Source organism: Symphalangus syndactylus, chromosome 19 (assembly GCF_028878055.3).
Source record: "Symphalangus syndactylus isolate Jambi chromosome 19, NHGRI_mSymSyn1-v2.1_pri, whole genome shotgun sequence".
Taxonomy (NCBI): domain Eukaryota; kingdom Metazoa; phylum Chordata; class Mammalia; order Primates; family Hylobatidae; genus Symphalangus; species Symphalangus syndactylus.
In genome coordinates this window covers 45405658-45418093 of record NC_072434.2, presented here as the reverse complement: position 1 = coordinate 45418093, position 12436 = coordinate 45405658, and the positions used below count along the sequence as shown (strand labels likewise).

Below are 12436 nucleotides of genomic sequence, written 5' to 3'. Positions count from 1 at the left end.
TTTGTCAAAGGCCTTTTCTGCATCTATTGAGATAATCATGTGGTTTTTGTCTTTGGTTCTGTTTATATGCTGGATTACATTTATTGATTTGCGTATGTTGAACCAGCCTTGCATCCCAGGGATGAAGCCCACTTGATCATGGTGGATAAGCTTTTTGATGTGCTGCTGGATTCGGTTTGCCAGTATTTTATTGAGGATTTTTGCATCAATGTTCATCAAGGATATTGGTCTGAAATTCTCTTTTTTGGTTATGTCTCTGCCAGGTTTTGGTATCAGGACGATGCTGGCTTCGTAAAATGTGTTAGGGAGGATTCCCTCTTTTTCTATCGATTGGAATAGTTTCAGAAGGAATGGTACCAGTTCCTCCTTGTACCTCTGGTAGAATTCAGCTGTGAATCCATCAGGTCCTGGACTCTTTTTGGTTGGTAAGCTATTGATTATTGCCACAATTTCAGAACCTGTTATTGGTCTATTCAGAGATTCAACTTCTTCCTGGTTTAGTCTTGGGAGGGTGTATTTGTCGAGGAATTTATCCATTTCTTCTAGATTTTCTAGTTTATTTGCATAGAGGTGTTTGTAGTATTCTCTGATGGTAGATTGTATTTCTGTGGGATCGGTGGTGATATCCCCTTTTTCGTTTTTTATTGCATCTATTTGATTCTTCTCTCTTTTCTTCTTTATTAGTCTTGCTAGCGGTCTATCAATAAAAACATTCTTAGCAAATGCTTTCACTCTGGTCCGTCCTGCGCCGGTCCAAGAATTTCACCTCTAGCGGCACAATACAAATGCCCCCAGCCATCCCTCTTAATTATGCCTCCCCCATCCCCTGGTAACTGTTGAGTTTAAAGGAGCCGAGGCTGGCAGGGCTGGAGCTGCTGAGGGGCGGAGGGGGGTGGGGGGGGTGCCTGAGGCACTGCAGAAAGTGGGCCTGAGCCTGGAGGATGACGGTGCTGCAGGAACCCGTCCAGGCTGCTATATGGCAAGCACTAAACCACTATGCTTACCGATATGCCGTTCTCCTCACAGAAAGTCTTTATGCAGAAGTACACTCAGAAGAACCCTTGGTTTACTGGGGACCTGTTATTACCACCCAGGAAAGGCCTATAAAGCATATAGACTCTTGAAAGGACACAGTTGTCCTACACCGCAATGCAGATATCTGCTTGCAAAATGTTGTTTTGATGTCAGCAAGTTTGCAGAAGGGGAACAAATCTTATCGGGTGGAGTGTTTAATAGGCAGGAAAGCCATGATGGCATTGTTATTGAGTTTGGTGATTCAGCTTGCTTTCCCTTTCCATTGTTGGGACATGTATATTGCAAGACAGATCGGCTTGCCAAAGGATCAGAGTGTTACCAAAAGAGCCTTAGTTTAAAGCCTTTCCTCTGGCATCCCTTTGAATCATTATGTGAAATAGGTGAAAAGCCAGATCCTGACCAAACATTTAAATTCACATCTTTACAGAACTTTAGCAACTGTCTGCCCAACTCTTGCACAACACAAGTACCTAATCATAGTTTATGTCACAGACAGGCTGAGGCTGTTCTTACGGAAACACCCCAGGACACAAATGAATTAAACAGATTGAATTTAGAATCTTCCAATTCAAAGTACTCCTTGAATACAGATTCCCCAGTGTCTATTGATTCAGCTGTAATTTCACCTGATACTGTCCCACTTGGAACAGGAACTTCCATATTATCTAAACAGGTTCAAAATAAACCAAAAACTGGTCGAAATTTATTATTAGGAGGACCAGCATCTGTTAGTCCATTAACCCCGAGTTTTGGGATTTTGCCATTAGATACCCCAAGTCCTGGAGATGGATCCTATTTACAAAACTACACTAATACACCTTCTGTAATTGATGTGCCATCCACCGGAGCCTCTTCAAAAAAGTCTGTTGCCAGAATTGGCCAAACTGGAGCAAAGTCTGTCTTCACACAGAGTGGAAATAGCCGAGAGGTAACTCCAATTCTTGCACAAACAGAAAGTTCTGGTCCATAAATAAGTACAACATCTCAGGTATTGAGCCCCACTATGACATCTCCCCCAAATGCACTGCCTCGAAGAAGTTCACCACTCTTTACTAGTGACAGTTCCACAACCAAGGAGAATAGGAAAAAACTAAAAATGAAGTGTCCACCTAAAATCCCAAGCAGAAAAACAAAAAGTAAAACTAACGAAGGATGAATAACTCAACCTAACACAAACGGCGGCCTGGAAATGACAAAATTGGACTCTTCCATCATTTCAGAAGGGAAAATATCCAAAACCACACCTCAGATTCAGGCTTCTAATCTACAAAAAGCAGCAGCAGAAGGCTTGATGAACCTTCTTCGTGAAAGGGGGAAAGGTTCTTTAGCTTTGTGTTCTTAACACTGCAAACAAGCTATCAATATTTTGAGCCATCTACCTTCTGACCACTACAACACTGGTTGGGTACTGTGCCAAATTGGAAAGGCCTATTTTGAACTTTCAGAGTACATGCAAGCTAAAAGAAGATTCTCAGAGGTTAGAAGCATCGATAATTATAGAGTCGAAGCCATGGAGATCAACTCTACAACACTTTGCCATCTTCAAAATGATGTTGCTCTTTCAGCTCTGTCAAAAGACTTAAGAGACATGGATAAAAATTCGCCAGAGGCTTGCTGTGCTGCAGGGAACTGTTTGAGTCTGCAAGGGGAACACGATATTGCAGTTAAATTCTTCCAGAGAACTATCCAAGTGGATTCAAATTATGCTTATGCCTATACTCTATTAGGGCATGAGTTTGTCTTAACTGAAGAATTGGACAAAGCATTAGCTTGTTTTTGAAATGCTATCAGAGTCAATCCTGAACATTATAATGCATGGTTAGTGGTAATGAAGTGTAAAGACAAAATCTTGATGGTGCTGGTAGTCACTAATTTTTCTTGTTAGATAGCTCTTTATTGTCATGAATTTGGTTACTAATACTTAGGGATGGTACATACTGGTCAGTAACTTCAAACTAACATGTTTTCTTATGAAATGTATGTCTTTAACAAACTCTTAAGTTAATTCATGATAATAGAATACCAGATCCTTATACTCAACAGTTTCAGTCTTCTACCAAACTTTTGCAGATACTGTAGTTGCGTTTTGTTCGTGTGTTTAGTTTTTTTACTTGATTTGTTACTTTTTTTTCGAACACAGAAATGGTGATTGGGACAAAAAGTGCTTGGGAAATTGGAAAGGAATAGCATAATTCACTTATTGGATAATAGAAAAAAACACTGAGAAAATTCACTAGTTGCTGCTTTTTGACAGTGTTCCAGTTTATTGAGTTACTATTAAGAACTTAGTCTACCCTTTCATTTAGCAGTATCTCTGTTTTACTTTTTTGTACTTGTGTATAAATAGACACATAGGAAGTTACTACCCAGGTCATATTGTTATCAACTGAATAACATATGACAAAGTTCGGTCCTACTTCTGCCTCAACACCGTACTTACTGTTGACATTTATTGTATTTTTCTGGACTGACTTAAAAGTTTAAATATCAAGAGAAGGCCAGGCACGGTGGCTCATGCCTGTCATCCCAGCACTTTGGGAGGCCGAGGTGGGTAGATCACAAGGTCAAGAGATTGAGACCATTCTGGCCAACATGGTGAAACCCCGTCTCTATTAAAAGTATAAAAGTTAGCTGGGCATGGTGGCGGGCACCTGCAGTCCCAGCTACTCGGGAGGCTGAGGCAGGAGAATCACTTGAACCCGGGAGGTGGAGGTTGCAGTGAGCCAAGATTACACCACTGCACTCCAGCCTGGGCGACAGAGCGAGACACTGTCTCAAGAAAAAAATAAAATAAAATAATATAAGATAAATAAATTAATATCAAGAGAAAGTATAATTCTGAATTTTATCTTTAGGGTTAATTATTATAGCGGTTGAGTTTTATCACTTGATTTGCTTCTAAATCTGAAGCATTATATTACTAAAACATTTTTTGATTTTTGAATGTGTTGTTTGATGGATTATATCTCATTTTGCAGTAGTAGTTGCAATGCCTGAAAGATGGCCAAAAACATAGTCCTAGCTTTTGCTGACCAATGTAACAATCAACTTGCCAATACTGCCTTCTCTTCCGATAGCTATGTTCTCTGTCATATTTTAAGAACTCAGTTCTTCATAAGACTTGTATTGTTTTTGATTATTTCCCAAGTCTGGTTGATCCTTGTGTGTGTGTTTTTTTTAAAATGTGTATTGTCTGTTCAGCTGTTTTGCAGGAGGCACATTCTTAAAAAACTTAACCATATCAAAAATTGTGTTTAAAGGAGGATTATTCAGATTGGCAAGCTTTTACTAAGAGGAGTTTAAATGCTGACGTATTTAGGTAACTCTAAATACTGAGCAATTTTATTCCAACTACAAAATAGATAGCCTTTCTTTTGTTTTCACTTTTACTATCGTCAGCACCATGTTTAATACCTTTTCTTCATCTATAACACAATTTTAATGATATATAAAGCCACTCAAAGCAGATATATTGTGCTGTAAAAAAAAAAAAAAGTCATTATGTGGCACAGAATGAGGTGTGGCTCGAATCTAGACTCTCCAGTGAAAACCAATGAAATAGGGTGAAACCCCGTGTCTACTAAAAATAAAAAAATGAGCGGGGCATGGTGGCGCTGAGGCAGGAGAATCACTTGAACCCAGGAGGCAGAGTTTGCAGTGAGCTGAGATCACGCCACTGCACTCCAGTCGGCGGGGACAGAGCAAGACTCCATCTCAGAAGCAAACACACAAAGCCAATAAAGGTGTTTAACTCAACGTGTCAGGCTCAGGTCTCTTGACAGGATATATCCAGCACCCTGGAAAACGTCGAGGGGTGGGGTGGAATCTATTTTGGGGCCTCAAGGAAGGGTTTGAGATATAGTCCCGCAAACGTGATGGCCTAAGGAAGCCCCTCCGCCCAAGAAGCGATATTCATTTCTAGCCTGTAGCCACCCAAGAGGGAGAATCGGGCTCTCTACAGACCCCCCAACCCACGCCTCATGAAATGAGCTCTCGCTCCGTCAGGCTCTATTCATGCCGTGTGGTTTTGTAACCTACAGCGTGTGTGTGTGGGTTGCGGGGTGGGGTGGGGGCGGCTGTGGACAGAGGAGGGGATAAAGCGGCGGTGTCCCACGGGTGCCTGGGACGTGGGACGTGGGACGTGGGTGGGGTGGCCAGAGTCTAGGGAACTCATCGCCTGTCAGGACGTCTCCCCTACTGGTCCCCTCTCTGACCTACGCTCCACATCTTCGCAGTTCAGTGGGGACCTTGTGGGTGGAAGTCACCATCCCTTTGGACTTTAGCCGAGGAAGACCGGGCTCCCAAGAGTCTCCCAGGAGTCGGGGCCTTGGGCAGGCTCACAAGGATGCTGACGGTGATGGTTGGTGACGGCGATGTAAGTTGGAGGCCTCGGGCCAATGCAGAGGTATCCATTTGACCCCGGTGGGACAGGTCACCTTTGCGGAGTCCCGTGCGTCCTTCCAGAGACTCATCCAGCACTAGCAAGCATGGTCCCGAGGATCCCAGCTCCCAGCAGGCACTTTTGTTCACACAGAATCCTGGGCAGGCAAGTTCTCAGCAGGCTTAGGCCTCCTAGCCAAAAAGCCAAAGCCACTTCTGGGATTTTTTTCAAAGAGCCAGTGGTTCCACAATGGGCCGTGGGTAGTTGTGGAAATGGAGAGAAGTGTTTGCAGATATATATTTGAGACAGAACGGACAGGGCTCGGTCACAGGTCATGTAGGACACGAGCAGGTGCACATTGAGAAAACCCTCCCAGCATCCTAGGTGAACAGAGGTATGATTTTTTGAGACAGTCGAGGGAGATGCAACCCCAGATTTTAGGGTTGGATCTTTATTAATATGTAGTATCTATGAGGTATCCAAGTCCAGAAATCAACTCGCCAGTTCTGTACAGCATTCTGTAGGGAGATCAAATCTGGGATGTCTAAAGTTAAGAATTCAGGCCGTGGTAATGGATTAGATTAGATGTACTTGAACTTATTTTGCAAAGAAAGAGAGGGCAGGAGATAGGGAGAGCCAGAGAGCGAGCGAGCGAGAGAGAGAGGCAGAGACAGAGAGAGACAGACGGAGAGATACAAAGATACACAAAGAGAGAAAGACAGAGAGAGAGAGAGAGAGACAGACAGACAGATAAAGACACAGAGAAAGACAGTGATGGACAGAGACAGAGAGAAACAGAGACAGAGACAGAAAGAGAGAGACAGAGAGAGAGACAGACAGAGAGACAGAGAGAGAGAGACAGACAGACAGGCAGAGAAAGAGTAAGACAGAAGGCAGACACACACACACACAGAGACAGAGACGGAGAGACAGAGAGAAAGAGAGAGAGAGACAGACAGAGATAGAGAGAGAGACAAGGAGAGAGAGACAGACAGAGAGAGACAGACAGGCAGAGAAAGACAGTAAGACAGAAGATAGACACAGAGAGAAAGACAGGCAGAGAGAGAGAGACAGAGACAGAGAAACAGACAGGCAAAGAGACAGAGAGAAAAAAACAGACAAGGAGAGAGAGAGAGACAAACAGACAGACAGAGAAGGAGAGAGAGCACCGACAGAGAGACAGACAGGCAGAGAAAGAGAATAAGACAGAAGACAGACACAGTGAGAGAGACAGAGAGACAGACAGAGACAGCGAGACAGAGAAAGAAAGAGAGATACAGACAGACAGACAGACAAAGAGACAGAGAAAGACAGAGATGGACAGGGAGAGACAAAGAGAAACAGACAGAGAGACAGAGAGAGAGAAAGAGAGAGAGAGAGAGACAGGCAGGCAGAGAAAGAGAGTCAGACAGAAGACAGACACAGTGAGAGAGACAGGCAGAGAGAGAGACACAGAGACAGAGAGAAAGAAAGAGACAGAGAAAGACAGAGATGGACAGAGAGAAACAGAAAGAGAGAGAGACAGAGACAGAGACAGAAACAGACAAACAGGGAGAGAGAGAGACAGACAAGGAGAGAAAAGGAGTAAGACAGAAGACAGACACAGTGAGAGAGACAGGCAGAGAGAGAGACAGAGGAAATAGGCAGAGAGAGAGAGAGAAGAAAGAGAAAGAGAGACAGAGACAGACAGAGAGACAGAGAGAGGAGGAGGAAGGGCGTGCTCAGGAAATAATTACACATATTTTATAATGCTTTTGATCCCGTAAATGGTGGCCGGGGTGTGCTTTGAAAACAACAACAACAACAACAACAACAACAACAACAACAACAAGAGCAGCAGCAGCAGCATTCGCTAACGGATTTCTAGAAAATAAGATAGTATGAAGTATAGTAAACATCAACCGGCTCTCACTGCACGTGGAGAGATTCACAAAAACGCTAGTTAACAACAGGAGAAAACAGCAGCTAACATGTCTTGGGGAAAATATACGTCTTCCTGAAAACTGGGGATTTCTACTTCACCTGAAAAGAAACACATACGAAAAAGGAAAAACACGAATAAAACAAAACAAGCCAACAAACACGGGCCAAGGCACCGTCCCTGGAAATCTTAAGTGAGCAAAGTATTAGTTTTCAGAAAGCGTTTCTGTTCTGGGCAAATACTAAGAAGGCCCAGACTAGAGCTGTGAGGTCGTTCCCATTGTGAAACTATGCTGGCTGGAGGGAGGAGAAACTAAAACATCATGATAAAAGGTGATTGAGACCCAGCCAGGGTGAAGCTTTCCTAGGGACGGAGGCCTGAGGAGGCGAGCGGGGGAAAAACCCCACAACGGCAGATCCGCCCGCTTGCCCACGCGGGTCAAGTGCTACGCCATCGGCCCAAGCTGCCTCTGGGGAAGTGGGACGGTGCCGCCCCCATCTTCAAAAACGGTGGCCACTGAGGCCTGACGCCTACCGATGCAAATGTCAGCCTGGCGAGAATGAGATCCCCGGCAAGGGGTGGTGGAAGGGGAGAGAAGACCGAGGCACTCCGGGGTGGCTCTGGAGGGTTTCCAAGCAGGGTGTTGGGAGGCGGGGGGTGGGGGATTTAGGGGCAACCCACCTAACGGATTCACTAAATGAAGGCAAAGGGACGTGGGTAGTGGGGGGAGCCGGGGGGCGACTTGAAAATTAAACTAAAGCCAAAGTCGAAGAGTCTATGCGCACGAAAGAAACCAACACACAAAGAAAACTAAAGCGCTGATCAAAGAACAATAGGGCCCCCACCAGGGCGGAGGTTCCCTAGGCAACGAGGGAGAGAGGGAGGGGCCTCCAGAAGGGAGAGAGAGAAAACAGTTGCCCCAAGCTCGTTGAAGTCGGCGAGACCTCCCTCCGAGTCACATCGACTTTCAGTAACAGTGGCCGCTAGGTGATGCCCGAAGACAACCGATGCCTGCAAGTGTCGGTCAGTGCGGAAAGGAATTTATTTATTTATTTGTTTGTTTGTTTGTTTATTTATTTATTTATTTATTTAGAGACAGAGTCTCACTCACTCTGCAGCCTGGGCTGTAGTGCAGTGGCACGATCTCGGCTCACTGCAGCCTCCGCTTCCCAGGTTCAAGCGATTCTCCCGCCTCAGCCTCCTGAGTAGCTGGCATTACAGGCGCCTGCCCCACCGCGCCCAACTCAGTTTTGTATTTTTAGTAGAGACGGAGTTTCGCCGTGTTGGCAAGGCTGGTCTCGATCTCCCCCAACCTCAGGTGATCCACCCGCCTCTGCCTCCCAAAGTGCTGGGATGACAGACGTGAGCCAACACGCCCGGCCTTAACCGAGTATTTTTAAGTCGAGGAGCTTATCAGGGAAATATGAGAAGTAGGGACGCCACACATGACAGAGAGAAAAGTCTGAAAATGCCCCTTCCATCCAAGTGGGGACCCGGCCTCGACCTCCCGAAATCATACACCAAGTGGCGAAGCCCAGCAAGGCCCATCTGTCTAGATTTCTCTCGGCGTCTCTAAGCACGCGCTTCTCACTTTCGTGGAAGGGGCAGGGCCCTCCTCTGCACGGGGGGTCTGACAGACTGACAGAGAAAGAGACAGACATGGAAAGACAGAGATGGACAGAGAGAGACAGAAATAGACAGAGACAGAGAGATAGAGAAACAGCCAGACAGGGAGGGAGAGAGACAGAGAGAGAGAGAGAGAGAGAGAGACAGACAGACAGACAGAGACAGACAGAGAGAAACAGACAGAAAGAGAGAGACAGAGAAAAAGAAAAACAGACAGAAAGAGAGAGACAGAGAAAGAGAAAAACAGACACAAAGAGACAGACAGAGAGGGACAGAGAGAAACAGAAACAGAGAGAGACGGAGAGAGAAAGGGAAGGAGAAGAGAGTCAGACAGACAGGCACAGAAAGAGAGTAAGACAGCAGACAGACACAGTGAGAGAGACAGGCAGAGAGAGAGAGAGACAGAGAGAAAGAAAGAGAGAGACAGAGAAAGAGACACACAGAAAAGGACAGAGAGAAACAGAAAAAGAGAGAGACAGAGATAGAGAAAGAGAGAGAGAAAGAGAAAGAAACAGACAGACAGGGAGTGAGAGAGACAGAGAGAGAGAGAGACAGACAGACAGAGAAAGACAGAGACAGACAGAAACAGACAGAAAGAGAGAGAGACGGAGAGAGAGAGTGAGAGATAGAGAGAAACAGAAAGGGAGGGAGAGAGAGACAGACAGGCAGAGAAAGAGAGTAAGACAGAAGAGAGACACAGTGAGAGAGACAGGCAGAGGGAGAGACAGAGACAGAGAGAAAGAAAGAGAGAGACAGACAGAGAAAGAGACCGACAGAGACAGACAGAGAGAAACAGACAGAGAGAGAGACAGGGAGAGAGAGAGAAACAGAAAGGCAGGGAGGGAGAGAGAGAGAGAGACAGACAGGCAGAGAAAGGAGTAAGACAGAAGACAGACACAGTGAGAGAGACAGGCAGAGAGAGACAGAGACAGAGAGAAAGAAAGAGAGAGACAGACAGAGATGGAAAGAGACAAACTGACAGAGAGAGAGACAGAGAGATTGAGGGAGAGAGAGAGACAGAAAGGGAGGGAGAGGGACAGACAGAGAGACAGACGGGCAGAGAAAGAAAGACAGAAGATAGGCACAGAGAGACAGACAGAGAGAGAGAGCAAGAGATACAGACAGAGAGACTCAGAAAAAGAAAGAGACAGACAGACAGAGAGACAGAGAAAAACAGAAACAGACAGAGAGAAACAGAGATAGAGAGAAACAGACAGAAAGAGAGACAGAGAGAGAAAGACAGGGAGGGAGAGAGAGAGAGACAGACAGGCAGAGAAAGAGAGTTAGACAGAAGACAGACACAGTGAGACAGGCAGAGAGAGACAGAGACAGAGAGAAAGAAAGAGACAGACAGACAGAGAAAGAGACAGAGAAAGACAGAGATGGACAGAGAGAGACAGAGAGAAACAGACAGAAAGAGAGAAGGTCCCAGCCCAGTAGCTATACAGTGCCTTTTCTTTCATTTTCTCTTTCTTTTCTGGTCTTTTCTTTTCTTTTTTCTTTCTTTCTTTCTTTCATTTATTTATTTATTTATTTATTTATTTGGAGACCGAGTCTCACTCTGCCGCCCAGGCTGTAATGCAGTGGCGCCATCCCGGGTCACTGCAACCTCTGCCTGCCAGGTTCAAGCGATTCTCCAGCCTCAATCTCCCGAGTAGCTGGGATTACAGGTGCCTGCCCCACCGCGCCCGACTCAGTTTCGTATTTTCAGTAGAGACGGGGTTTCACCATGTTGGCCAGGCTGTTCTTGAACTCCTGACCTTGTGACCCACCCACCTCGGCCTCCCAAAGTGCTGGGATGACAGATGTGAGCCACTGCGTTCAGTGTACAGTGCCATTTCTTAGAAATCACTCATGGGAACACACACTAATAGGTCATGTGTAGACGTTTTATTTATTTATTTATTTATTTATTTATTTATTTATTTATTTATTTTTTGCACTGGAAGGTGGGTGGATGGAGTTGCGCCCTTGCTGGCCAGGCTGGAGTACAATGGCATAAGGGGCTTAAGGAGTCAACCTATGGCAGGGAGGACACGTCATTCAGAGCGTAAGGGCTGCAGCGAAAGGTGGTAGAGCCCATGCTTTTAAAGGCTGAAATCCTGGCGGCTCAGGCCTGTCATCCCAGCACTTTGGGAGGCCCAGGAGTATTGGGGTACCTGCCCCGATAATCACGTAGGTTCTTTTCTATTTTCCTAAGTGTCAGCTGGCTTGAGAAATAAAAGGACAGAGTACAAAAGAGAGAAATTTTAAAGCTGGGCATCCAAGGGAGACATCACACTTTGGTAGGATCCGTGATGCCCCACAAGCCACAAAAACCAGCAAGATTTATTAGGGATTTTCAAAAGGGGAGGGAGTGTGCGAATAGGTGTGGGTGACAGACATCAAGTACTTCACAGGGTAATAGAATATCACAAGGCAAGTGTAAGCAGGGCAAGATCACAGGACTACAGGACCGAGGAGAAATTAAAATTGCTAATGAAGTTTTGGGCACCACTGTCATTGATAACATCTCATCAGCAGACAGGGTTTTGAGATAAACCGATCTGACCAAAATTTATTAAGCGGGAATTTCCTCTTCCTAATAAGCCTGGGAGCGCTATGGGAGACTAGAGTTTATTTCACCTCTGCAATCTCGACCAAAAGAGACAGGTAAGCCCCTGAGGGGGCCAGTTTGGAGACCTACCCCTAGGTGCGCATTCTCTTTCTCAGGGACATTCCATGCTGAGAAAAGGAATTCAGCGATATTTCTCCCATTTGCTTTTGAAAGAAGAGAAATATGGCTCTGTTCTGCCTGGCTCAACAGCGGTCAGAGTTTAAGGTTATCTCTCTTTTTCCCTGAACAATTGCTGTTATCCTGTTCTTTTTTCAGGGTGCCCACATTTCATATTGCTCAAACACACATGCTGTACAATTTTTGTAGTTAACGCAATTATTACAGGGTCCTGAGACAATATACCTCCTCCTAGGCTGACAGGATTAAGAGATTAAAGTAAAGACAGGCATAGGAAATCACAATGGTATTGATTGGGGAAGTGATAAGTGTCCATGAAATCTTTACACTTTATGTTTAGAGATTGCAGTAAAGACAGGCGTAAGAAATTACAAAAGTATTAATTCGGGGAACTAATAAATGTCCATAAAATCTTCACAATCCACGTTCTTCTGCCGTAGCTTCAGCCGGTCCCTCCGTCTGGGGTCCCTGACTTCCCGCAACACAGAAGGGCGGATCACTTGAGGTCAGGAGTTCGATACCAGCGTGGCCAACATGGAGAAACCCCGTCTCTACTAAAAATAGAAAAATTAGCCGGCTGTCGTGGTGCGCGCCTGTAATCCCAGCTACCGAAGAAGAATCACTGGAACCCGGGAAGCAGAGGTTTCAGTGAGCCGAGAGAGCGCCACTGCACCGCAGCCTGGGTGACAGAGCGAAAGAGACTCAGTCCAAAAAAAAGAAAAGAAGAAGAAAAAAAGAA

General features: G+C 45.4%; 1 protein-coding gene and 1 long non-coding RNA gene across 2 annotated transcripts; both read left to right on the top strand.

Moving 5' to 3' along the window:
- The first annotated feature begins 941 nt into the window (after window positions 1–941).
- On the top strand, window positions 942–2486 carry LOC129458826 (cell division cycle protein 27 homolog). The gene is given in 2 exon segments (XM_063613582.1): window positions 942–1062; window positions 1065–2486. Coding segments are annotated over 2 exon segments (1062 nt in total). The 3' UTR covers window positions 2006–2486.
- Window positions 2487–5303: 2817 nt separating this feature from the next.
- LOC134731934 (uncharacterized) lies at window positions 5304–12436 on the top strand. Its single transcript, XR_010114661.1, has 2 exons — window positions 5304–5410; window positions 12138–12436. It is a non-coding gene; the product is annotated as an uncharacterized lncRNA (long non-coding RNA).